Source organism: Gorilla gorilla, chromosome 3, assembly GCF_029281585.2.
Source record: "Gorilla gorilla gorilla isolate KB3781 chromosome 3, NHGRI_mGorGor1-v2.1_pri, whole genome shotgun sequence".
In the NCBI taxonomy this organism is placed as follows: Eukaryota; Metazoa; Chordata; class Mammalia; order Primates; family Hominidae; genus Gorilla; species Gorilla gorilla.
Window position 1 is genome coordinate 11744077 of NC_073227.2, and position 26777 is coordinate 11770853.

General features: G+C 46.0%; 1 protein-coding gene across 3 annotated transcripts in view; it reads left to right on the forward strand.

The window, feature by feature from the left end:
- HTT (huntingtin) overlaps positions 1-26777 on the forward strand; it is a 167111-nt gene that overhangs the window by 99755 nt on the left and 40579 nt on the right. For all 3 annotated transcript variants that reach the window (XM_031010011.3, XM_055384412.2, XM_063705026.1), the window contains 9 exons: positions 903-981; positions 1128-1289; positions 3525-3580; positions 4491-4639; positions 7343-7479; positions 9182-9298; positions 13894-14016; positions 14957-15192; positions 16258-16400. In XM_031010011.3, coding sequence (XP_030865871.3) covers positions 903-981; positions 1128-1289; positions 3525-3580; positions 4491-4639; positions 7343-7479; positions 9182-9298; positions 13894-14016; positions 14957-15192; positions 16258-16400 — 1202 coding nt within the window. The remainder of the gene's footprint in view (positions 1-902; positions 982-1127; positions 1290-3524; positions 3581-4490; positions 4640-7342; positions 7480-9181; positions 9299-13893; positions 14017-14956; positions 15193-16257; positions 16401-26777) is intronic.

Here is a 26777-nt window from a genome sequence, read left to right on the forward strand (position 1 = left end):
TCACGCCCGGCTAACTTTTTTTTGTATTTTTAGTAGAGACGGGGTTTCACCATGTTAGCCAGGATGGTCTCGATCTCCTGACCTCGTGATCCGCCCATCTTGGCCTCCCAAAGTGCTGGGATTACAGGCATGAGCCACCGCGCCCGGCCTTTTTTCACTTAAATTTATGTTTGTGTTTTTAATGCCTAGAATACAGGACTTCTTAAATTGCCTTAAGTATGAACAGGTATTTGAGTTGCTAATCTGTATAGTAGCAATAATAGAATCCCTTGTTTTTCCTTTTATAAATTTAGTGATTAAATAGCTACAATTAAAACACTAGAGTCAGGAGTCAAGGAAAATACCCATGTTCCAGGCTGTATGTTAGTGATGTACTTACTATATATTGGAGTTTCAGGAGTAAGTCTCCTGTTTCAATGCTTTCTGTAACCATTTGGGGTATTAATAAGCATGTGAGTGTGTGCATGTTTGGGTTAATTTCATATATGTTTCTTAGAAGGGATATCATTGATGTAAATATTTTAAAGGCTTGTCCTCAAAAAAAATCATGTGATTTCTTCTAAATTACTGATCTTTTAAATGACCTTCACCTTTCTCTCAAATCTCACTTAAGACTGGGCTGAATAGTCAGTTTCCTGTAGCAGAAAAAAGCTCGGACTTGAGTAGCCTTCTACGGGTGAGGAGACTTGATGGCTGTCAGGCAGCTGTAAACTCTAAATAGAGTGTCATTATCTGAAGAGGACAATGCTGCCACACTGAGTGGCCTTTCAAGTTGTTTCTCAGTCTGACACGTTCTGATCGTGTGAATGTGAAATTGGTTTGAGCAGGAGTACATCTGAGTGCAGAGGAGATTATTTAAAGATATTCTCATTCTCTGCTTCCCTTTTATTCCCATTTGGCAGATGGTTTGATGTCCTCCAGAAAGTGTCTACCCAGTTGAAGACAAACCTCACGAGTGTCACAAAGAACCGTGCAGATAAGGTAAATGGTGCCGTTTGTGGCATGTGAACTCAGGCGTGTCAGTGCTAGAGAGGAAGCTGGAGCTGAGACTTTCCAGGTATTTTGCTTGAAGCTTTTAGTTGAAGGCTCACTTATGGATTCTTTCTTTCTTTTTTTCTTTTTTATAGAATGCTATTCATAATCACATTCGTTTGTTTGAACCTCTTGTTATAAAAGCTTTAAAACAGTACACGACTACCACATGTGTGCAGTTACAGAAGCAGGTTTTAGATTTGCTGGCGCAGCTGGTTCAGTTACGGGTTAATTACTGTCTTCTGGATTCAGATCAGGTTTGTCACTTTTATCTTTCATCCATCATACCTCTTCCTAATTTAGTACAAATTACCCTAAAAGACACTGAAATCTACTTTAAAGAAATGTGGTCTGCATGTTTCCCTCTTCAGTTGCTGCTGCTTATCTTTTTCATGCACCTAGCTGGTGCACAAGGCCTGGGGCATAGCCAGCCTCAGCAAGTCAGCATCCTTGCCCCAGCTCCCTGGACTCAAGGCTAACCTGGGGTTGGCTGTTAGGGATTTCCAAAGGTTTGTCCCATCCACTTGCCTCCCATCCAAAATAAGTTTGAATTTAAATTGTGAGATACAGTTAAGATTTATTGTTTGGGGAACATTTTTGCAAAATCTAGAGTTAGTTTAAACAGATTATCAATTATTACCATAATTGATCATCTGCAGTTTCAAGCTATCTAACAGGTTTGCTTACCTCTTTAAAAAGGAATGGAATTTAGCAGGACAGTAACTGAGACCCGTGCTCCTGGAGTCCATGTGGGAGCTGTGTGGCTCTGCACAAGCATTTGCACTCTTCCCCTCTTGACTGCATTACCATCCTCCTATAGTTGCTGTGGGCACCAGATTCTGGCTAGTCCTGTCCCTTCATGATGCACATTTTCCTCAAGATTCATCCCAGTTAAATCACTGCAGATGAAACTGCCTTTTCATCGTCAAAATTTAACTGTCATTTTTGAGCCGTGATCTTGGGCTACTTTCTTATGTGGGGTAGGAATATTTTTGAGTTAGAAATATTGCACTTCTCTATTTCCTTCTAGACGTAAATCTGTTAATCCTGTCAGCACTGTTACTCACCTGAAAGGGTCTGTTTCCCTAGGAGAACTGAGGGCACTCGGTCAACACTGATTTTCCACAGTGGGTATTGGGGTGGTATCTGCTTGTTTTTTTTGTTGTTGTTTTTTTTTTTTTTTTTTTTGAGATGGAGTCTCGCTCTGTCACCCAGGCTGGAGTGCAGTGGTGTGATCTCAGCTCACTGCAAGCTCCGCCTCCCGAGTTCATGCCATTCTCCTGTGTCAGCCTCCCGAGTAGCTGGGACTACAGGCACCCACCACTATGCCCGGCTAATTTTTTGTATTTTTAGTAGAGACGGGGTTTCACCGTGTTAGCCAGGATGGTCTCAATCTCCTGACCTCGTGATCTGCCTGCCTCAGCCTCCCAAAATGCTGGGATTACAGGCGTGAGCCACTGCGCCTGGCCTGGGGTCTGCTTTTAATGAAAGAGGCATCAAGGGGTGGGCTTTGCGTTGGTCTGATGCTTTGATGTTTCTTTCACAAAACCTGTCTGAAGAAAATCCGTCTAAATGGGCCATTGCTCTCCTCAGGAAATAGTCATTGGGAACTTCTTTTCCTTTCCTTTGACACTAGGAGGCTGTCTGGGGAGAAGCCCTGGTCTATGGCTGTGGGCAGCAGGGGCTGAGAGGAGCAGGCTCTCAGAGGGGCAGGGGTACCCCAAGGGAAGGCAGAGCCCTGATTTGTTCCATTCTAGTAAGAACAAAGACTGCTCTGGTTTCATGTTTGTTCTGATTGCCTTTCATCAACCGGTCCCCTTTCATCAACCGGTCCCCTTTCTCCCAGTTCTTAAGATTCAATACAGTGACAGTTTTATGAACAAGAATAGAACACTAGAACAGACAAACCATTGAACTCTATGCTGATAAAGATTTATTGAGCACCTGCTGTATGTTTGCATTCCGCCCAGAGGCTCTGAGAAAACCAGATCATATGCTCCATGCTTTATCCATGGAAGCTCCCCGTCAGGTTGGGAAAGCTGACAGCTGCAGGGAATACAGTGTGACACAAAACTGGCTCCCGTGCAGCCCTTACGTGTCGCCTTTCAGATGGTTGGGGGACGAAGGTCGACTCCTTTGGGTATCTTATTACTAAACCAGTTTCAGGGAATCTGTGCCACCCTGTCTGCCATTAACGTGAACAGATGAGTCCCCAAGGTGTACTTTTGGGTATTGTCTGATGTCTCTTGGAATTTATTATTTGTTTTTCCAATGAGATTTCACCTCAGGGTGTAGTAAAGTTGTTGAGGGGATTCCTGGATGTGTTCTGCAATTATCTAGGCCGATTTCAGAATAGAGTTATGCTTATAGTCAAATTTATCAGCTGTCAAGAAATTTATTGAAAATTTATGCAGATAAGCAGGAGGAAAAGAAGCCTGGTTTTTACATTTTAATCCTATTATTGATGTGAAATTTTATTTTCCTTCCTGTAGGTGTTTATTGGCTTTGTATTGAAACAGTTTGAATACATTGAAGTGGGCCAGTTCAGGTAATAGCATTTTATTATTTTAGATTTTTTTCTCCTTCTTGTGTACTTACATGTAATTTAGGTTATTAAGTGAATGTTTAAACTACTGTTAGACATTTTTGCTGTTTTCTTTAAATGCAGATCTGACTAACATACTGTGCAGTTTTGTTTCTCTTAAAAATTAATGTATATCTCAAGACTTGTTTGGAAGTAGTTATGTATCTGAAAATTCCATATGTTGTCAGTATTCATTGCACATTTCAAAGCATTTAATTGTGTTGACAGATGGTGGAATGAAATCTTGTGGTGGAGCGCTAGTTTTTAAATCTTCTTAGAGAAAGCAGTTTTATATGAGGTTGTCTTTAGTAATTATTATGCACTTGTATTCTCTGCAGCTTTTTCTTGCTAGATGTTGAGGTTTTAATACTTCTTGCTAGTCCATTACAGGTTTATAATTATTAAAAGTTAAAATTCTTTTAGTACCTAAAATGCTTAATAAACATTGTAATCAGGAAAATTTAGTGCAGAAGGAAAGCGTTCCCAGATTCCCTGGGGTCTGGAAACATAGTGTTTATTCTAATTACGTGACACCTCCACTGTGTTTTGGGGCAAGTTACTGTTTCTCTTTTGAGTTTCAATTTCTTCAAGAGCAAAGAGGCAGAGGAGAGCTAGGAAGATCGTAGCTGCTGTGCCCCTGTGCCGTTGGGTGCCTTCTACCTGCTGCCTCCGAACCTTTACACATGTCCCTGCTCTGCACGAGGGCACAGATGGGATGCATTGTGGCAGGGATGGGGTTAGAGTAGATCACTGACACCTGTTAGCTTAATGTGTGCTTGCTGTCAAGGTTGAATCATGAATTATTTTATGTTGCTTATATTGATATGTATCTTAATTTTAAAAGAAAAGTCTAAATGGATGTTTTTGTTTCTAGGGAATCAGAGGCAATCATTCCAAACATCTTTTTCTTCTTGGTATTACTATCTTATGAACGCTATCATTCAAAACAGATCATTGGAATTCCTAAAATCATTCAGCTCTGTGATGGCATCATGGCCAGTGGAAGGAAGGCTGTGACACATGGTAACGGGACACACCTTTCACTGTCGTCTTCGGTGTCATGATGTGCTTGGCAGTGTTCGTTTTCATATACCCACTTTGAATGCTGTCAGTGGCGGCCATGTGCTTCTCAGGCTCTGCATGTGTGTCTGTGTATGTGAATGTACTGGTTAGAGACGTTCCAAAAGAGAAGAGAGCATATTCTTTACTCTCAGCAATTTGTAATCTTCTCAGGGAAAAAAAATTCAAGAAACAGTAAGATAACCTAAGGTACAGATAGATTCTGAATGTAAAGTTCCTGTTCATTCACACGAAACGCTAAAAGTTCTTCACTTGATCTTAGCCAAAAGGCCGAGAAGCGATGAAACACTAAAAATTCTTAAATCGAACTTGCCGTGAATTAAATTTTGATCTCTCATCCAGTGGTATTGGAGATATAGTTTGACTTGGGTTCAGGGCTTTCTGTTTTGCCTGATGATTTTGCTGGAGCTTAAATAAGGAACCCAGGAGATGGCCAGCTGTGCAAGCCCCCAGCCTGTGGAAGGAGCTAGTGTGGTTTTATGAATGAGTTGCAAATCTTTCTTTGAGCTTTTTGAACTGATCTTCCAGCATTGCCCTATTGACCCCTCCCTGACTCCTTTGCTGGAATCTGTAGGCTTTTGAACTTTGACAGGGACACATCCTAAGACCCTTGCAAACCCCCAGATGTGAGAATGGCACTACTACCTAGAGTCTTTTCGACTCAGCGTGTGTGCAGAAGAGCATCAACCGGGCTGTGTTGCGAGGCAGGGCCTTGGCTGACCTCTCAGTCTTTACATAGCTAAGCCAGTTAGTCTTTGCCATGGCCTCACAAGGGCTTCAGATTCACACAGCCAAAGTATAGATTATTAAAGGCATAGGTGTTTGGTTTCCCGGACTTGGAGGGTCTTTGGACAGAAAATCAGTAGGCAGCCACACCCAGTACTTTGTGCTGGGAAGCTTGGTCATCTGTGAGAGGGTCAGAGAGTATACCCATGCGTGCATGCCACCGAAGGGTCAGTGAGTATTCCTGTGTGTGCATGTCTCAGGGCCGGAGAGAGTATGTGTCACTGAGAAGTCAGAGTGTTTGTGTGTGTCACTGAGGGGTCAGAGTGTGCCTGTCTGTGTGTGTGCTTGTGTGTGCATACATGTCACTGAGGGGTCAGAGTGTGCCTCTTTGTGTGCTCATGTGTGAACGTATGTGTCACTGAGGGGGTCAGAGTGTGCCTCTGTGTGTGTGCTCGTGTGTGCATACGTGTCACTGAGGGGTCAGAGTGTGCCTCTGTGTGTGTGCTCATGTGTGAGCATGTGTGTCACTGAGGGGGTCAGAGTGTGCCTCTGTGTGTGTGCTCATTTGTGAGCATGTGTGTCACTGAGGGGGTCAGAGTGTGCCTCTGTGTGTGTGCTCATGTGTGAGCGTACGTGTCACTGAGGGGTCAGAGTGTGCCTCTGTGTGTGTGCTCATGTGTGAACGTATGTGTCACTGAGGGGGTCAGAGTGTGCCTCTGTGTGTGTGCTCATGTGTGAACGTATGTGTCACTGAGGGGGTCAGAGTGTGCCTCTGTGTGTGTGCTCGTGTGTGCATACGTGTCACTGAGGGGTCAGAGTGTGCCTCTGTGTGTGTGCTCATGTGTGAGCATGTGTGTCACTGAGGGGGTCAGAGTGTGCCTCTGTGTGTGTGCTCATTTGTGAGCATGTGTGTCACTGAGGGGGTCAGAGTGTGCCTCTGTGTGTGTGCTCATGTGTGAGCGTACGTGTCACTGGGGTCAGAGTGTGCCTCTGTGTGTGTGCTCATGTGTGAGCATACGTGTCACTGAGGGGTCAGAGTGTGCCTCTGTGTGTGTGCTCATGTGTGAGCGTACGTGTCACTGGGGGTCAGAGTGTGCCTCTGTGTGTGTGCTCATGTGTGCGCGTACGTGTCACTGAGGGGTCAGAGTGTGCCTCTGTGTGTGTGCTCATGTGTGAGTGTACGTGTCACTGAGGGGTCAGAGTGTGCCTCTGTGTGTGTGCTCATGTGTGAGCGTACATGTCACTGAGAGGTCAGAGTGTGCCTCTGTGTGCTCATGTGTGAGCGTACGTGTCACTGAGGGGTCAGTGTTCCTGTGGCGCATGACATTGAGGGTCAGAGTGTGCCTGTGTGCCAATGAAAGGCATTTCTTATATTTTTTTATATGTGGTCATAATAGACCAGTTAATTTATTTTGACTCCTGTGTTAGACCAAAATAAGACCTGGGGGAAAGTCCCTTATCTATCTAATGACAGAGTGAGTTTACTTAAAAAAGCATAATAACCCAGTGGCTTTGACTAAATGTATTATGTGGAAGTCTTTATATTGTCGTTTCAGATGAATCAAGTAGATTATTCTTGAGACCAGGAATGTTGCTGTTTTGGTTATTTGGAAAGTTTTATCATTTTCAAATTGACTTTTGAATTTGAGTCACCTTTTTTCAGAAGTGGTGTTAAATTACAGGAGCCCTAGGTTTTTTTTCTTTTTTTAGAAGCCATCACAAAATGATCAGTGTTCAGAGGAAGAGCTTTGACCTTCCACATGGTATAATGATTGATAACCTTAATTCATCTCTTACCATAAACCAAGTATGTGTAAGGGTTTTCTTTATTTCTTGAAAGCATTTTGTAGATGTTGAGAGCAGTTTTCCAAATGTAATTTCCATGAAATGCCTGATAAGGGTACCCTTTTGTCCCCACAGCCATACCGGCTCTGCAGCCCATAGTCCACGACCTCTTTGTATTAAGAGGAACAAATAAAGCTGATGCAGGAAAAGAGCTTGAAACCCAAAAAGAGGTGGTGGTGTCAATGTTACTGAGACTCATCCAGTACCATCAGGTAAGAGCAATGTGTGTTGGAACTGTCGTGGATACTTTATTGACCCGTGCAGATGGAAGGAAGTGCCATGTGGTAACGCTCACTGTTAACCGTGTTACTTTGAACCAGGTTTGAGCTTTCTGGGGCCTGGGGAGATGCCAGTGCAGGGGGATGGGGAGGGAGGCGGGGGGTGGGGGGGGGGTGTGGTGGAGTAGGGGAGGTGCAGTGGCAGGAGGTGTCGTTGGTGTGTATCCTTTTTTTTTTTTTTGAGATGGAGTCTCTCCATCGCCCAGGCTGGAGTGTGGTGGCACGATCTTGGCCACTGCAATCTCCACCTCCCGGGTTTAAGCAATTCTCCTGCCTCCATCTCCCGAGTAGCTGGGATTACAGGCATGCACCACCATGCCCAGCTAATTTTTTTTTTGTATTTTTAGTAGAGATGGGGTTTCACCATGATGGCCAAGCTGTTTCGAACTCCTGACCTCAAGTGATCCTCCTGCCTTGGCCTCCCAAAGTGCTAGGATTACAGGCGTGAACCACCATGCCCAGCCTGGTGTTTATCTTTAAAGTGGGCACAGCCACAGGAGTTCACCTGACTCCTGGTCTGAGAGTCACGAGATCGTTCAAGATAGTGAGGCTCTCTTTTCCAAAACGAGGACCAAAAATCAATTGACAGTGTTGGTCAAGATGGTAGAAACCTTAAAATGATAGAAATCTCAACTCTGAAATAAAAACTTTATTTGTATATTTATTTACCACTATTTTGACATAGGGCTAAGGTCTTTTTCTTTGAGCTGATTTCTGGTTTTGTTTTCTTAAAGTGGCATAAGAATTCAAAGACATTTTGAGGAAGGCTGAGTGCAGAAATCTCTCTTTTTAAATGACTTTTCCTTTCTTTTAACTTGTACTGTTGTCTAGCCCTCACTTACTTTGTCAATTCTTTTTAGCTGTTTGTCTTTGAATCTTCATAAAGCCATAGCTTTTCTCATAAGAAGCAGCACTTTCTTTGTTCATTCATATTTTAATGAACCCCTGTAGTATTTAATTAAATACTTAATGCCTAATTAAATCACATAATTGCAATGCAAAAGTACATGTATCATAAAGAGGTCTGAAAATGAGCAACTGGCAAGCAGGTGGTGGCAGGCAGAGCTGCTTGGGTGGGTGGGTGTCATGGAGACGAGTTCATCAGCCACATGTTCAGTGAGCTCTGGATATGTCTGTTTAGAAATGATCACTAATAAACTTGTGCTGAACCATGTATACCTCTGGGAAGTAGGTGCTGTTCAGTAGATTGCCTCTGCAGAGAACACAGAATTGAAGTGAATGTCCACAAAGGCAATGAGCCACCTGCAGAATAGTTTAGTCAAGGCTGTGTTTGAAGTTTGCCAAAGATTAATATACATTTGATTTTCATGTTGTGCCTTTTCTCTGATTGTGAAATATTACAAATTCTATACAAATAACAATGATGGCAAATCCTCCTGAGCAAAGTGTGCACCTTGTATGTGCCCTAGAGGAACTTGTGTTTTGTTCTGATTCCCCTACATTTCTCATGTCATAGAGTGGGGGTCGCATTAGTGTCCCCCTGTCCTCGCTGGGATCACATCTGTTTGGATCCTAGAGTCTTCCAGCTGAGCTGGGACAAGTGTAACAGACGGACACGTAGGGGTGGAAAGGCGTCTCTTGGCAGCAGACTTTCTAATTGTGCACGCTCTTATAGGTGTTGGAGATGTTCATTCTTGTCCTGCAGCAGTGCCACAAGGAGAATGAAGACAAGTGGAAGCGACTGTCTCGACAGATAGCTGACATCATCCTCCCAATGTTAGCCAAACAGCAGGTTTGTCCCCGCAGCCTTGGCTTGTTGTTGTATAGTGATGGTAGCTTAAGGTCCTTGTGAAAGGTGGGCGGCTGGAATCAGCTCTTCCTTCAGTCCTAATCTGTGCCTTGATAGCAGTTCTCCGTGCTAGTCATGGGACAGCTGACTTCATTTCTTCTCACAATGCCATCTCAGTTGGTATTGCCCACCTACTTTACAGGGGGAATCCCACGGCTCAGAGAGGTTATGGAGGTGATCAGGCAGCACACAGCTTTAGAGTGCTGGGGAGAGGGCGGGCCAAAGCTAACTCTAAAGCCCGAACCCTTACCTCCTACACTGCCTCCTGCATTCTGGTCAACCCAGTGTTTTATATGGTGGTTAGATTTTTGTTTTTGTTACCTTACTGCTTGTAATTTAGCAGTTTTCCTTTCCTTTCCCTTCCTTTTTCCTTTTTCCTTTCGTTTCCGACAGGGTCTCACTCTGTCACCCAGGCTAGAGTGCAGTCCTGTAATCTCGCTGCAACAACCTCTGCCTCCCAGGTTCAACCAATTCTCCCACCTCAGCCTCCCGAGTAGCAAGGACCACAGGTGTGCACCACTACGCCTGGCTAGTTTTTTGTATTTTTAGTAGAGATGAGGTCTCGCTGTGTTGCCCAGGCTGGTTTTAAACTCCTGGGTGCAAGTGATCCACCAACCTTGGCCTGCCAAAGTGCTGGCATTACAGGTGTGAGCCACCTCGCCTGGCCTATTCATCACTAATCAGAATTTCTATGATCAAATGACATGAATCATTGTTTCCACAACTGCAGTGGAGGGAATGGCCTGGCAGTGCCAGTTTCAGAAGCAGCCTGCCCCCAGTCAGGCACAGGCCACTGTGCCCCCAGTGTAGCAGCACCTCTGTAGCTCACAGAGAAGGGTGGTGGGGACCTCCTTGAGGCAGCTCCGCCAGAAAATCTCATGAGCTGCCTGGCACAGCTTGAGGTTGCCTTTTAAGTGGACTCAGCAAATACATGTTTGTTCATCTTGATTATACACAATAAACAACTACTCTGTATAGTACGAGTAGTCTGTGGTTTTTAGCATTTGATTTAAACTTAGAGGCATGTGATATTGATGTTACTGCCTTCATGGCTGCACCCCCATTCTGATTTCATAATGGAATGTTATCCTGAGACCAGTTAGACAACAGGACAGGGATCTTGGCTTCTGGTGAGATTGACAGCAGTTTTAGTGTGGTCAGGGTCTCCCTGCCTACAGATGGTTTTAGAATGGTGCTCTGGAAGCTTTATCCCATTCTTCTCTGTGCATAATCTGAGTAGAGTGGAGATTGAAGGCCTCAATACATAGTAAATATCTGACTTAATATCTGCCGCAATGGAAATTGTGTGATAAAACATTTATGAAACGCTTAGTGCAGCACCTGCCAGGTAGCTCACCACAGGTGCATGTTGCATTCAGAAGTAGTGCTAGATACTATCCTGTTACTGGCAGTGCATACATCAGTGATCAAAGCAGATTAAAGAAAGACCGCCTGCCTTCTTGGAGTGAAGATTTTGTTGGGATGCGGGTGAGGGGACAGACAATAGAAAAGCAAGTGAGTGAAGTCTATACCATGGTGGCTGATCAGGAACACTGTACAGAAGAATCCAGGAGGGAAGAGAGTTAGGTGGTGTCAGCGGTGGGAGTGGCATTGTTCAGCTGGTGATGAGAAGAAGCTTTGGTGATCTGGTGACATTTGAGTGAATTTGCAGAAAGGAAAGATACAAGCCTAGGAGATACCTGGGGAAGGAACATTCCAGGCAGAGCAAATAGCAGTGCAAAGGCCCTGGCGGGGGGCGGACATGCTGTTAGGGTACAAGCAATGGGGGTGGAGGAGTGGGGCAGCTATGGGGAGGGAAGGGAGTGAGGCCTGGTGGGGTGAGGCCAGCGTGGAGGAGCCTTGAGAGGGTTTGCCCTGATGTGGTGTAGGTTTTAGCAGGATCATTCTTACTCCTGAGTTGAGAATAGCCTTGAGGGGGAGGTGAGGGCAGAGCAGGGCCACCCATGTGAGACCCGGCACTGGAGTGGAATGGCCCAAGTGGGCATCCCTTGGCAGCATGAAAGCAAAACCAGCAAGGTTTGCTGGTGGCTTAGATGTGGCATGTGAGAGAGAGCAGGGCTTTGGGGGTGATTTCAGGGTGAGGACAGGGTGGCTGTGGACAAGGTAGGGCAGACATTGGGGGCAGCAGGAGGTCAGAGCCTGTCTGGATGTAGCAGTTGAGACCCCATAGGTGCCTAATGAGGTGAGGCCAGCATCAGGTGTATGAGCCTGGAGTTGTCGAGAGACTGTGGGGCAGGGGGTCAGCATCTGAGATGTCCACTCACAGTGGACCCAGACTGGCTGGAGAGGAGGAGGAGCTTGAATACTGAGCCTGCTGAGTCCCAGCTCCAAGGTCAGGTAGGTGAGGGGAACCAGTGCTGGGGCAGGGGGAGTAGGCAGGTGTGGGGTTCCTAAAGCCAAGATTTTTTTTTTTTTTTTTTTTTTTAATAACAGATGGGTTGATTTTATTACTCAAATCAGATTCCCTGAAAATTTGGAGGCTAGAGTTTTTTCAAGATAGTTGGGTGGGCTGGGGGCTAGGGAATGGGTGCTGCTGATTGGTCAGGGATGCAATCATAGAGATGTAGAAAATGGTTCTTATGTGCTGAGTCCACTTCTGGGTGGGGGCTACAGGACCAGGTGAGTCTTAAGTCTTGGGTCTCAGTGGAGTCATCCAACCATCAGAAGTGCAGAAGTCTGAAAAGACATCTCAAAAGTCCAATCTTAGGCTCTACAATAGTGACATTATTCACAGGAGTCATAGGGGAAGTTACAAATCTTGTGATCTCCAGTACAATGGCTGGTAATTGTTTTTTTTTTTTTTTTTTTTTTTATTTTATTTTATTTTATTTATTTATTTTTTTTATTGATCATAAGCCAAGATTTTTTTTTAAGGCATTTTGTGCAGGAGGGCGACATCTGCTGTGAGCACCCTGGGAACTTGGCCCAGGTTTGGCAGCACCGAGGGCACTGATGAGTGCTTTTGGAGGAGCAAAGGGAGCCAAACCCTAATGGGAATGTGTTCCTGAAAGGACAGGAGAGAGACTTGGAAAAAAGTTTTACTTGAAGAGGGAACGGAGAAATAGGGCAGTAGCCAGAGGAGGAGAGGAGTCGGCAATGGGTTAAGTTGGCAGAAATGAAGGCCTGTTTACGCACTGAGGGCAGAAGCAACAGGGAGGATCAGTTCATGACACAGGAGACACAAATCGCTGTCGTGGTGTTCACAGACATGGGTTAGGATTGGCTGCATGGATGACAGAGCACTGTGGGTTCTCCCAGAGTTGCTGGGGAGGAGGCAGAGTTGGTGGGCACAGGCGAGGGTCCAGGATGCAGGAATCCTGGAGCTCAGGTCAGTTGTTCCCTTGTTGTAAGAAGTGGCCAGTGTTGTGAGCTTCACATCTGTGCCTTGAAAAACACCACATCTATTTGCAGAGTTGTTTACTATGTGTGCACACTCAGTAGAAACAAAAATTGGAAACAGTCAGTGCCCACCATCAATAAGTAGTGGTTGAACACACTGTGGTATAAGCTTAGACTATTTTAGCTTGGGCTATTTTGCATGATTAAAAATGTTCTGGCCAGGTGTGGTGGCTCATGCCTGTAATCCCAGCACTTTGGGAGGCCAAGGCAGGCAGATTGCTTGAGCTCAGGAGTTTGAGACCAGCCTGGGCAACATGGTGAAACCCTGTCTCTACTAGAAATACAAAAACTAGCTGGGTGTGGTGGTGTGCGCCTGTAGTCCTAGCTAACTCAGGAGGCTGAGGTGGGAGGATCACTTGAGCCCATTCGTGCGCCACTGCACTCCTGGGGCACAGAGTGAGACTCTGTTAGAGAGAAAGAGAGAGAAAGAAGAGAGAGGGAGGGAGGAAGGAAGGAAATAAGTGGAAGAAATGGAAGGGAGGAAGGGAAGGGAGGAAGGAAGAAAGGAAGTTCAGCCAGTTGCCTTGGGAGTTCTCCATTGCACTGGGTTAAGTGAGAAGAGCAGAGACGTTTATGATTTTTCAAAACAACTAAAACAAAACCTCTGTGTGTGAGGGGGCAAGGATATGGCTATAGGAACATGGGGGAGATTAAGAAAGGGATATACACCACTTAGCATTTGTTACAACTGTTGGGGGAGGGATGGAGTGCAGAAAAAGAAAAAAAAAAGTGTGCACACCATCCCATGTATGTGTATACAAAGGGACGCTTGGAAGACTGGTCCCCAAAATGTTGGTAGTGATTGTGTCAGGGTGCTGCAGTGCTAGTTGATTTTTTTTCACACTTTTGTATATTTGAGTCTTTTACAGAAAGCATTTATTATTTATGTAATAAAAATCTAAATGACAAGATTTCTGTTATGGGAAAAAATGTAGCTGATACAGTGTTGTTGTAAAAATGTTTGCTTGGTTCACCACTGAACTTAAAATGCTTTTAAATGAGGGAAGGTGACGATGAGATGATTATGATAATTTGCCCTTGAGTTACATAGCTGGTGTATAGGAAGCTGTCGTTTCTTTTGGCTTACGTAGAAATGTTTGTGGTGTCTAATTCCACAGATGCACATTGACTCTCATGAAGCCCTTGGAGTGTTAAATACATTATTTGAGATTTTGGCCCCTTCCTCCCTCCGTCCGGTGGACATGCTTTTACGGAGTATGTTCGTCACTCCAAACACAATGGTGAGTCTCTCGCCTGGCTCAGCAGATGAATCTGGAGGGCTTGTTCAAGCTCTGATTACTGGGACCACCCCCAGAATGTCTGAGTCAGTCAGTTTGGGTGGGGCTTCTTGAGAGTTTGCTTTTTTTTTTTTTTTTTTTTTTTGGTGTGGGGATGGTGCGGAACGGAGTCTCACTCTGTCGCCCAGGCTGGAGTGCAGTGGCACGATCTCATGATCTCGGCTCACTGCAAGCTCCACCTTCCAGGTTCACACCATTCTCCTGCCTCAGCCTCCCGAGTAGCTGGGACTACAGGCGCCCACCACCACGCCCGGCTAATTTTTTTGTATTTTTAGTAGAGATGGGGTTTCACCGTGTTAGCCAGGATGGTCTTGATCTCCTGACCTCGTGACCCACCCATCTCAGCCTCCCAAAGTGCTGGGATTACAGGCGTGAGCCACCGCACCCGGCCTTTTTATTTTTTTTGGAGATAGAGCCTTGCTCTGTCACCCAGGCTGGAGTACAGTGGCGCTACCTCGGCTCACTGCAACCTCCGCCTCCCGGGTTCAAGCAATTTTCCTGCCTCAGCCTCCCGAGTAGCTGGGACTACAGGTGCGTGCCACTGTGCCCGGCTAATTTTTTGTATTTTTAGTAGAGACGGGGTTTCACTGTGTTAGCCAGGATGGTCGCGATCTCCTGACCTTGTGATCCGCCTGCCTCGGCCTCCCAAAGTGTTGGGATTACAGGTGGCTCCCGCACCGAGCCAAGAGTTTGCATTTTTAGCAAATTCCCAGGTGAAACTAATGCCTGCTTCTCTGGGAGCACACTTTGGGACTCAGTGATAGAGAGGTTTATTGGTAGGATAGTAAAATAGGAGTTATTTTCTTTCACAAAATTAGCAATTGGTGGAAATTTAATCTTCCTTGTTTCTTCAGCTGTGACTTATGTATTTTGTTTATTTTAGGCGTCCGTGAGCACTGTTCAACTGTGGATATCGGGAATTCTGGCCATTTTGAGGGTTCTGATTTCCCAGTCAACTGAAGATATTGTTCTTTCTCGTATTCAGGAGCTCTCCTTCTCTCCATATTTAATCTCCTGTACAGTAATTAATAGGTTAAGAGATGGGGACAGTAATTCAACTCTAGAAGAACACAGTGAAGGGAAACAAATAAAGAATTTGCCAGAAGAAACATTTTCAAGGTATGCTTTCTATCTGAGCCTATAACTAACCCATGCCTTTTGGGAAGTCACGTGATGTTTCGCAATCAGTAAGTCTGGAATAATACCTGGTCTTGCTTCAGTTCTGAGTTGGGTAAAGAAGTCTGTATCAGTGTAATTTTCTAATCCGTCCTGCATTATCTATGGCTCTTGGTTCATACCTGTCTTGAGGTTCTGTCATGTTCTGTCTCTTGTCCTCAGTAGAGATGCTACAGCAGTGGCTCGCCTCAGGCAGGGCAGGGCAATGGGGTGGCTGTCCTGGGGGCAGGCAGTAGGGGCACGCTGCCGTCAGGGAAGTTGAAACCCAAGAGAAGCCAGTAAAAGTGAGTCTCAGATTCTCACCATTTGCTGGCAGTTTTACACGCTGTCAGTAATAAAAGACTTCTCCCTGCAGGGCAGCCTGCCTACAATAAATACACGTCGTATCAAATCCTGTCTTCCCTCATAAATTGTTGGGAAGCTCCCCGAGGACAGTGATGAGGCACTCGTAAGTGCTTGCTGCCTAGATGGGTCCCTCTCCACCTTTGCTAGATTCTGAGCATTCACTGAGTTAGAGCTGCTTCTGCAAATGTGCTGCTTCTGCTAAGTGGCTGTGACTTCATGCAGCCTTCACTTGGTTTGTCATCAGTGGAGATGCCCTGTGTTGTCGATGGAGATAAGCCCAGTAAGCCTGCTGGGCACCTTTTTGTTTGCAGGTTCAGCAGGCAGCCCATGGCTTTCCCTCTGTTGCACTGAAGCAGCTGGCTAAAATTGATGATACATTAAATTCCTGTGACAGATGATCAGCTTGTATTTGTGTAATGGTGCACAGTTTACAAAGCTTAAAAAAATGCTACCTGCCATTTCATCCTCAGCGAGGAAGGTGATACACAGAGAGACCAAGTGACTGTATCCACGGCGATGGTGTTCTGCATTTCACTTGAACGGTTTAATGTACTCTACCTATATTTTTACTTTATATTTACCATGTATATTTTCATGTATACTTGGCATAAGTGCTTTATAGTAGTCACCTAATTCACTGTCATCTTTTTTGTTTCTTGGAAGGTTTCTATTACAACTGGTTGGTATTCTTTTAGAAGACATTGTTACCAAACAGCTGAAGGTGGAAATGAGTGAGCAGCAGCATACTTTCTATTGCCAAGAACTAGGCACACTGCTAATGTGTCTGATCCACATCTTCAAGTCTGGTAGGTGAATCACATTAGTCTTCCTGGAGTGTCTCGTTCCCCATTCTGCACTATACACTCTCAGAGTGTAGGAGCTGTGCTGCCCGGTAGAAACTCTGCCTTGCCCAGTGTGCCAGTTGAAAATATTTGTTGCTGTAAGAGTAAACCTGATACCATGTGACCCAGCAGTTCCACTCTAGGGTATATACCCAAAAGAATGGAAAGCAGGGTGGTGAAAAGATATTTGCATGCCAGCATTCATAGCAGCATTATTCACGATAGCTAAAATGTGGAACCAACTGAAGTGTCCATCGATGGATGAATGGATAAGCAAAATGTGTATATTTACAGTGGAATATTATTCAGCCTTAAAAAAAAGGACATTCTGACACATGCTACAACATGGGTGACCCTTAAGGACATTATGCTAAATGAAATAAGCCAGTCACAAAAGGACAAATACTATCTGATTCCACTTACATGAGGGACCCAGAGTAGTTAATTCATAGATACAGAAAGTAGAATGATGGTTGCCAGGGGCTGCAGGGGAGGGGGAGTTATTTTTACAAGATGGAAAGAGTTATTCTAGAAATGAATGGTGGTGATGGTTGTATAACATTATGAATGTATTTAATGCTACTGAACTGTACAGTTAAAAATAGTTAAGAGGAGCAAGGTGTCATGGCTCATGCCTGTAATCCAAGCACTTTGAGAGGCCAAGGCAGGAGGATTGCTTGAGCCAAGGAGTTTGAGACCAGCCTCAGCAACATGGTAGGACCCCATCTGTACAAACAAACTAGCCGGGGATAGTGGTGTGCGTGTGGTCCCAGCTACTCAGGAGACTGAGGCTGGAGGATCGCTTGAGCCCAGGAGGTCAGGGCTCTAGTGAGATGTGTTCATGCCACTGCACTCCAGCCTCGGCTATAGAGTAAGACCCTGCCTCAAAAAAACAAAACAAAACAAGACAAGACCCAAAAATGGTTAAGATGGGCCAATCACAGTGGCTTATGCCTGTAATCCCAACACTTTGGGAGGTCAAGGTGAAAGGATCACTTGAGGCCAGGAGCTTGAGACCAGCCTGAGCAACATAGCGAGACCCCTGTCTCTACAAAGAAAATCAACAACTAGCTAGATATGGTGGGCACATGCCTGTAGTCCCAGCTACTTGGGAGGCTGAGGTGGGAGGATCTCTTGAGCTCAGGAGTTCGAGGCTGCAGAGAGCTATTATTGCACTCCAGCCTGGGCTACAGAATGATACCCTGCCTCTTATTTAAAAAAAAAAAAAAAAAAAAAGTAAACCTGAGAGCTTCCTCCTCCTGTGTTAAAGATTTGGAGGCCTAGATGTTTTTGTTACTTTTACAAATGATCAAGGACAGTGAAGTTTAGGCATGGTAGCTCACACCTGAAATCCCAGCACTTTGGGAGGCTGAGGCGGGATGATCGCTTCAGCTTGAGACCAGCCTGGACAACATAGCAAGAGACCCCATCTCCACAAAAATAAAAAAATAAAAAAATTAGCCAGGAGTAGTGGCATGAGCCTGAGCCCAGGAGGTCAAGCTGTAGTGAGCCATGATCATGCCACTGCACTCCAGCCTGGGCGAGATCGAGACCATGTCTCTAGAGAAAGAAAATGACAAGGACAGTGAACCCAAGAAAGTCATAAGACGCCAGCTGTGCAGCAAGCATGGAAAGCAGCCAGTCCAAATTAGGACAGTGTGTTTTCCAAGAAGAACGATCGTTTGTAATGAGAATGCTTTGCTTTAAATAAATGACTAAATAGCTAGAAGCCTAGTTCTAGGGGATAGGCACATCTTTCTTCTCTCAAGAAAAAAGAAAGGCAATTCTAATTTCTAGTAACAGCAAACAGCATTAAGTCATGGTCCAAATATGAGGCAAACCAAAATGTGGCTTGATTTTTCAGCAGTTGATCTGTTGGAAGCCCTTGATATTAAAAAGGTTCTCCTTTAAGCGGCTTAGGAGTCACGATCAAAGACCTATAGAAAGAGATGCCGTCCTTCTAGGATCCTTGGCTCTCTTGGGAACTAGATACAGATAGTCATAATGTAAATACTGCTTGAGCTTTCTTTCTTTCTTTCTTTCTTTTTTTTCTGAGACAGAGTTTCACTCTTGTTGCCCAGCCTGGAGTGCAATGGTGCGATCTCGGCTCACTGCAACCTCCACCTCCCAGGTTCAAGCAATTCTCCTGCCTCAGCCTCCCGAGTAGCTGGGATTACGGGCATGCACCACCACGCCTGGCTAATTTTTCAGTAGAGACAGGGTTTCTCCATGTTGAGGCTGGTCTCGAACTCCTGACCTCAGGTGATCCACCCGCCTCGGCCTCCCAAAGTGCTGGGATTACAGGTGTGAGCCATCCGGCCCGAGCTTTCATTTTTGGAATCAATGTGTGACTGAAACACTGAAGACTTACTGACTTAATTATGGTTTCAGAACAGAATGAAAATGTCTTCGGTTCTGATGAATATAAAAGGAAAACTAACCAAGTTAATTTGGCAAGTAGATGGTAGAGGTAGAGGTGGGGAACGGAAGGGGAACTAAAATCTTCACCTAGCTTTGTTGGGATTATATGATTACATCATCTGAAGTTGACAGACCAAAATATAGAGGCTTCAGAGGTCTCCAAATAGAACTAAACATGTAATTCAGATTGTTAGGAGGTAGTATAAATGAGCTAAATCTCATCTTTATTATGGTAGAGTTAATGGGTAATGTCTAAAGCTGTCTGAAGTCTATAAATCATGACAAATTATGATGTGGTGATTGTATTCAACAGTCTTTCAGTTGCAGGGATAAAACCCCAGTTTAAACTAGAGTAAGAGAAAGAATGTGTTGGTTTAAGCTCCTGGAAAGTGCAGGCAAGGGTAGTTGGTAGGACTGCATCTAGTGTTGTAATTCTGTGGTCTGCATTGTATATTTATGCATCTCAGCTCTGCTTTCTTCTTTTCATTTATATAATTTTTAAATTTTATTTTAAAGATACGGTCTCACTTTGTCGCCTAGGCTGAAGTGCAGTGGCGTGAAGTGCAGTGCGAAGCTCACTCTAGCCTCGAACTCCTGGGCTCTAGAGTTCTTCCTGCCTCAGCCTTCTAAGTAGCTGAGACAATAGGCATGTACCACCGTGCCTGGATAGGTTTTAAAATTTTTTTGTAGAAATGGAAGTCTTGCTGTGCTGCCCGGGTGGGTCTTTAACTCTTAGCTTCAGGCGATCCTCCTGCCTCTGCCTCCCAAAATGCTGAGGTTATAGGTGTCAGCCACCGCGCCCAGTCTCATCTCTGCTTCCTGTGTTAGTTTTGTTCTCTGGTGGGCTGTTTTCACATGACAGAAGATGACCTCTAGCAGGCTGTGTTCTCAGCCCCTCAAGTAGGCATGTGATTGGCCTTGCATGAGTAATATGGGTGACCATAAACCCCTGAATGCTCTGGTCCACATGGGCCAAATGGGAGACTGGACAGCATTCCATTGATGAGGAGGTGGGGCTGGTCTCCGGGAGTAAGGGAGAGGAGCACATGCAGTAACTGATGGTCTGCTGCAAGGGATAGCAGCACAGCAGTTAGAATTTTGGAGGTAACTACCAGAACTGAAAACAGAAATGATAACAAGTAGTTGCCTTAAAAAGGGATGGGGGCAGGGTGCTTTTGTGATCAAAGCTCCTTTCTCTTACTGGATTTTTGTACACATTTTGCATACATACCTTAGAGTAAAAGATAGTTAGCATTTTCAGCCTTGGTCCATTTGAGGATACTCTTGGCGTGGCCCGCCTCCATGGTAGCAGGCTCTGGGTGTGCCAAGTTCAGTTGAGCATCCTGGCTCTTGCCTGCATGGAACTTCCAGTCAGTGCGTCAGTATCGCAAGTCTTGATATTTCCTATGAAGGAGAACAGTAGTGCAGTGACAGACGAAATGGGTGGGCAGGCAGAGGCAGGATTTCTGAGGGAGAGAAGTAGCTAGCTTTTTGCAGAGAAGAGTTCCGGCACCCAAGAGAGCAGCTGAGAGTACAGGCAGGCAGGAGGCGGGTGGGGCCTGGCCGCACGGCGCCACAGAATCCTGGAGAAAGGGGCCTCTTCATGGCCTCTGCATTCAGCTGCTGTCACCCTCCGCACAGGCCATGGCCGAAATTTAATTTTCATAATGGACTCTAGTTTTTGAGCCTTACTTGCTATTATTGAAAGAATTTTCTTGTTTCTTTTTAAAGATCTTCGGATTATGCTTCACTGACCACTGTAATAAGTTTAAAGTTGAGAAAATATGGCTTGTTAATGAATGGTAGGTCAATTTTAGTATGTTGGTCATTTTAATATTTTGCCATCAGTTGGTTTGGATTTGATGCCAGGAGGAGACAGCCTCATTTCTAAGGACTAGTCTTGCCTTTGTGGGATAAGGGTGGTGTGTTCTGTGTCCTTCTACATGTCCGAGCGATCTCTGTGCAGCTCAAATGTGGTCACTGTCTTATTGCGCTGATTTCCTCTCCTTCCATCTCAAAATTGAGGCAAAATATTGTTACTGTTGAAGTGTTGTCCGATAGGACTTCCAGCAGAGACAGGATGTCTGCACTGTCTAATTTAGTTGCCTTTAGCCACGTGTGGTGTTCTGTACCTGAAATGTGGCTGGTCTGATTGGATAGCTTAATTTATAATTTTATTTAATTTTAATTAACTTAAATTTAAACAGCACTGTGTGGATAGTGGCTTCTGTATGAGACAGTGCAGGTCTGTTGAGAAGCAGCTTTACTGGCGGGAGTGGAGGGCTTGGAGAGGGCACGTGGATTTCCTGCTGGTATCTTTTGACCTTATTTAATCGGCCCAACATTTGCAAGTAAGTTGTGTGTGTGTGTATATATAAATGTGTGTTTCTGTCTTCTTGTTTCCTTTGACTGCATTTATTTGAAAGACACTAGGTGGCAGAATTACTATATTTGATTGGTTTCAAGATAAGAGTTGACATAATTCATCTTGTGTTTTTATATAAGTAAGGTGTGTTTAGCATGTAAAATTGGTAATATGTATTCACATACAGCTTAAACAAAGGCTATGAATTCCACCCATAAACTGAAAATGAAGACCTTTAAATTTGTCCATTTCAGGCTTGGGTACTTCTTAAATAATACCTGGTTCAGGAACTAGTCAGAATGGCACCCTTGACTTTTTGTTTCCTGCTTTTCCTCTTGTTGGGGGAGGAGGGTATTCATCCCAAAGTGGTTTGCCTATTTCACATTCCATCTAGGATAAGCAGAATAGCCAAGAAAGATAGCTGTCCTCCTGTTTACAACATTTGGGGTAACCAGCATCCCTCTCTTTTGGTCCAAGATAGACTAGTTTAGAAACAGATGATGGCACCAGAGGCCCAGGAGGTGGAAACATCAGCTTTGTTTGTTGTCCATGTGGCTGAATTAGAGCTGTCTGGCCTTGTAGCCTCAACATGGCCTTCCAGCTTTGCTCACCGTGATTTTCAAGGACACATCTTGTGCCCTTCCCTGCCTGCCATCCAGACTATACCCAGTCAGGGTGGCAGGAGCTGCTGCCCTTCCTCCCTGAGTCCTGGTCGTGGGTGGTGGAGACGTGCCATGACCCTCACGGAGGCATGCTCACCCCTTCCTCTGTGGCAGAGGGGATGGCTGCACGACAGCTCTTCCCTGTCCTTTCTAAAGCGTCTGTGGTTCCAATTTTTGGGGCAAAGCAGGAATACTGGAAGAGAGAGAAAGTGGTCCTTTCTATAGTAATAAAGTTGACATTGATTCAAGGGCTACTAACAATTATAATGCTGGAAGCAATGGAATTTTCTCATGGGTATGTGGTAGGTTTAATTTTAATTATCCCAGTTAATTCTTAGAACAGTTCTGTGAAGTATTTCCCCCTTTGTGCTTAAGTTCTAAAAGATCCTGTGCCAAAACCAAGAATGAAAACCCAAGCATTCTTTCTTGCCCATCGATCTTTCTCTCATCAAGCCACTTCTTGGGTTGATAGTGGTGAGTGTAGCCGCTGGCACTTTCGGAATACCCACCATGGGCCCCAGTCACTGTGTGGCGTGGAGAAGAGATGGTTCTCTCTGTCATAGCTGAACAAGCCCAGCCCAGAGAGGTTTCTGCCCTAGGAGCTCTCGATGGTGCAACTGGGATGCGATCCCACATCCTGCCTGTTTTGAAAACAGCATTCTTTATTTCCAATGCCTGCTTCCATTGTTCCTTTTAATATTTCTTTGTTTAGCTCACAAAAACACGGCTTGCGGAGCTGCTGCGTGCAGCTGTAGCTGTTTCTCTGGGTGCAGCCTGCATCCGCCTTCCTGCCCGCCTCCTTTCCTGCACTGCCATCGTGGTCTCCGGGCACTTGGTCCCTTTCTCTTTCCCCGAGTCCCTTTGGCTCCCCTGTGCCACCCTTGTGATCCACAGGCTCTGCCTTCTTTCTGTCTCAGACTGCTGCTCATCACTACTTGGGACCCTAGGAAGGGAGGTTCCACCGAGAAGCATCTTCTCATCTCAGCCACGTTCTCAATGCCACTGTTGTCTTTGTTAGGTAATGGTAGCTACTGTAACAAATAAACCAACATTTCCATGGCTTCACACCAGAGAAGGCTGTTTCTTGGTTTTATGACAATGTATTGAGGGTGTTCTTGGTTCACGGATGGTTTTCCTCCATGTGGGAATTCGGGGACCCAGGCTCCTTTCCTTCTTTTGGTTCTGTTCTCCGGGCCTTCACATCCTCTGTGTCTGGTTGGGGACAAGGAGAGGGAAGGTAAAGAAGGCTTTATGGCCTTGGATAAGTGACAGGCATGCCTTTGCTGGTGTTCTCTGGTGGTGACAGGTCACAGCCCCACCCTGTAAAAGGGGACTGAGAGACATCGTCCTGCTGCTTCCCAGCAGCAGCACTGTGGTCTCTGATGTGTTTTCTCTGAGGATAAAAACAGGTGATTCCAGGATGAGGAAAGTCAGGGAAACCCTTGGGAGGAGGGGACCAGGCAGGTGTCACCATGGGATTAGTGGTGGCTTCAGAATGAGCTGCAGCGAGTGCCATGCCTTCTAAAGCTTTTGCTATTCTGATATGCCCACACCATGCCCAGCAGGTGTCTGCCTTGCTCTCCACAGAGAGAGTGATGAATCCTTCTCATGAGCCTCTGTCCAGTTCTTCCTCCCTCCACCTGGAAGGGACCCTGGGTTCCTCGTAACATCCCAGCGGAACAGGGGACCTTCTATCCTGTCCCCAAGTTCATCCTCATCCTCCTGCCAGCTTCCTGGCCCCTCTTATGTCTGCTTCCTGACGCCACATCCTTCTGGATTCTCTGGAATTGAATTTTGCCTTTGATGCTTATTTAAAAATATCCATTGCAGGCCAGGTGTGGTGGCTCACACCTGTAATCCTGTGCACTTTGGGATGCGAAGGTGGGCAGATTGCTTGAGCCCAGGAGTTTGAGATTAGCCTGAGCAACATGTTGAAATCCTGTTTCTATAGAAAATACAAAAATTAGCTGGGCATGGTGGCGCACACCTATACTCCCAGCTACTCAGGAACCTGAGACAGGAGGATCAATTGAGCCCCGGAGGCCAAAGCTACAGTGGGCTGTGATCGTGCCACTGTACTCCAGTCTGGGCAACAGAGTGAGACCCTGTCTGAAAAAAAAAAAAAATCCATTGCATACTTCACCGTAGCAAAACACGTATGCCTTATCTTTCCTGTCTGTAGCTGCTCTTTTACACTTAGCAGCCACACTAAGCCAGCCTTAAATTAAAAACAAACCAGCACTTCCTGTGCCCTCCTGCTTCCTTCATGAGGGGTCCCTCCCTCTGTGTACACTCCATTCTCATTGCCCATGGTGGTTTGTTTCCCTCTTGTTTCTCAAGCCATGGCAGCCTGCCTCTTGCCCTCTTTACTAAGAAGGCCTTTACAGAGGCTGCCTGTGTTCTTTCTTTCTAGGCCTCTCTCATCCTAGGCCCTCCAGCTTGATTCCGTGGAGCTGCCCTCTTGTCACTCAGTAGCTTGCGGGGTCTTCTCTGTCTAGCCACTTAATTGATTGTGTTCCTCGAGTTGCTGTCCATGGTCTCTCGTTACTGTTTTCTCTGTGTCTCTGCCTCTCTCCTTGGCCTTGGTAGGTCCATCCCCTTTGTGACCTTGGCTGTTGCTCTCATGGACAACTTTCTCTTGCTGGTCCTTGTAGTCCTGGCATCCAGCTTCTCGACACGGGACTTGTCCTGCCAGTACCTCAGACTTGCACTTAAAATTGAACTAGCACCACTGTCACTCTCCAGGGCCTCTTCTTGTTAATTAGATCATTAGGGATGTTCAGAATCCCAGCATCATTGTCTGTTCCTCCTCCCGCTACCCCAGGAACCCTAACCTTACCTCCTCCTCTCCATCTACTAGGAGGTGGCCCTCAGAGTCCGTCTCATCTTCCACCTGAACTTCCCTAATAGGCTCCAACAGCCGCCACCCGAGGGGCTGAGTACTTCCTCCATGCCTTGTGCAGTGCTGAGCCCTTTACCTGGGTTCTCCTGTTTGCTCCTTATTACAGCCCTGCGAACAGATACTGCTCTTAATTCCATCTTACACCTAAGGAAGCTGAGGCCCCAGGTAAGGTGCATCCAAGGTCACCCAGGTAGTAGACAGTAGAGCCATGATCTGAACCAGGCAGTCTGATTCAGAGCCTGTGTTGACACTCAGCCACCTAGAACACAGCTTGGATTGTGGGTTTCTATTACCTGTTCAAAACCCCTACATCCCAGGTCTGTCCCTGCACGTGCTCTGTGGCCTGGCTGCATCTTCCTTGAAGGCAGCGCATGCCTCTTCACTCAGGGGGCCCATGCAGGAACAGAGGGCCCCACAGAAGGATGAGGCCAGTGCAGAATGGGCTGGAGGGGACAATGCTGACCAGGAAGCAAGTGTAGAGAAATCCCAGGAAACCTGGAGGCATTAGAACAAGGCATTAGAACTCCTCGTCGTGACCTGGTCTGTATTCTCTGAGTGTGCTGCTTCTGTTAGCTCACTTCCTTGGTCTCAGGTTATAGTTTAAGGCATTGTGGAGCCCTAAAAAGCCTGTACTCTGTTTTTGCCTGTTTTAGGACCCTTTCACTTTGGGGATGTGTTTTTTTTTTTTTGTTTTGTTTTGTTTTTTGTTTTTTTTTTTGAGATAGAGTCTCGCTCCATTGCCCAGGCTAGAGGGCAGTGGCACGATCTTGGCCCACTGCAGCCCCTGCCTCCTGGGTTCAAGCTATTCTTGTGCCTCCGCCTCCCAAGTACCTGGGATTACAGGCACCCACCACCACACCCGGCCAATTTTTGTATTTTTAGTGGAGACAGGGTTTTACCATGTTGGCCAGGCTGGTCTCGAACTCCTGACCTCAAGTGATCCACCCACCTTGGCCTCCCAAAGTGCTGCGATTATAGGCGTGAGCCACCACACCCGGCCTGAAATTTAAATCAGAAATAAAATTTTGACCCCAACAGTGATGCCAGGCAGCCCAGATCTGGGGGAGAGGTTGACCTTGGCCAGCTGGGCCTTTCTCTGTTTCCCAAGTCTTGCTGCCTCTCCCTGCTGGGCTTTGCAGCCTGTGCATGTCTCTGTGCCTTTGACCTTGTTTATCCAAAGGAGAGGATAGAATGAAGTCATGATTCCTGGAGCCCTGAGAAGGATGCTGTGGAGAAATTTGCGGGTAGAATCTAACTGAGTGTGTCGCTGAGGTGCCAGCATTGTGTGTGGGGAGGCTGACCGCTTGGCCTGCCTAGGCCCAGGATGCTCCATGGCCGGGCACAGAGGCCACTTGGCTGTCAGGTGTCAGGAGCCTGCAGAGAGCACACAGAGCCCGGACCACAGGGGGGTCCTGCTTTCTCATCTGGCCTCTTACAGCATTTCTGTCCCTCAGTTCTTAGCAAGCCCAGGAGCTGTTCAGTTTGGCAGGTGCCGAGTGCTGTTCCTGCCTGTGTAGCTGTGGCTCAGTTCTGTGGGGGCCCCGCTGTGGCCCGAGTGCAGTGATTCGAGGCGCTGAGTGTTCCCTGACTCCTTCTCCAGGAGCTGTGTTCAGACTTTCACAGCTCTTGGCTTGGAGCTCCTGGAGGGCTTGGCATTGCTAACCAATGCGGAGGTCGACAGTGAGAGAGGAGGAATGCTAGCTTTCGTGACCAATCCATTAAATAAGTGGGATATTGGCCAGGCACGGTGGCTCATGCCTTAATCCCAGCACTTTGGGAGGCTGAGGCGGGTGGATCACGAGTTCAGGAGTTCAAGACCAGCCTGGCCAATATGATGAAACCCCCTCTATACTAAAAATACAAATATTAGCTGGGCGTGGTGGCAGGCGCCTGTAATCCTAGCTACTTGGGAGGCTGAGGCAGGAGAACAGCTTGAAACCGGAAGGTGGAGTTTGCAGTGAGCCGAGATTGCACCACTGCACTCCAACCTG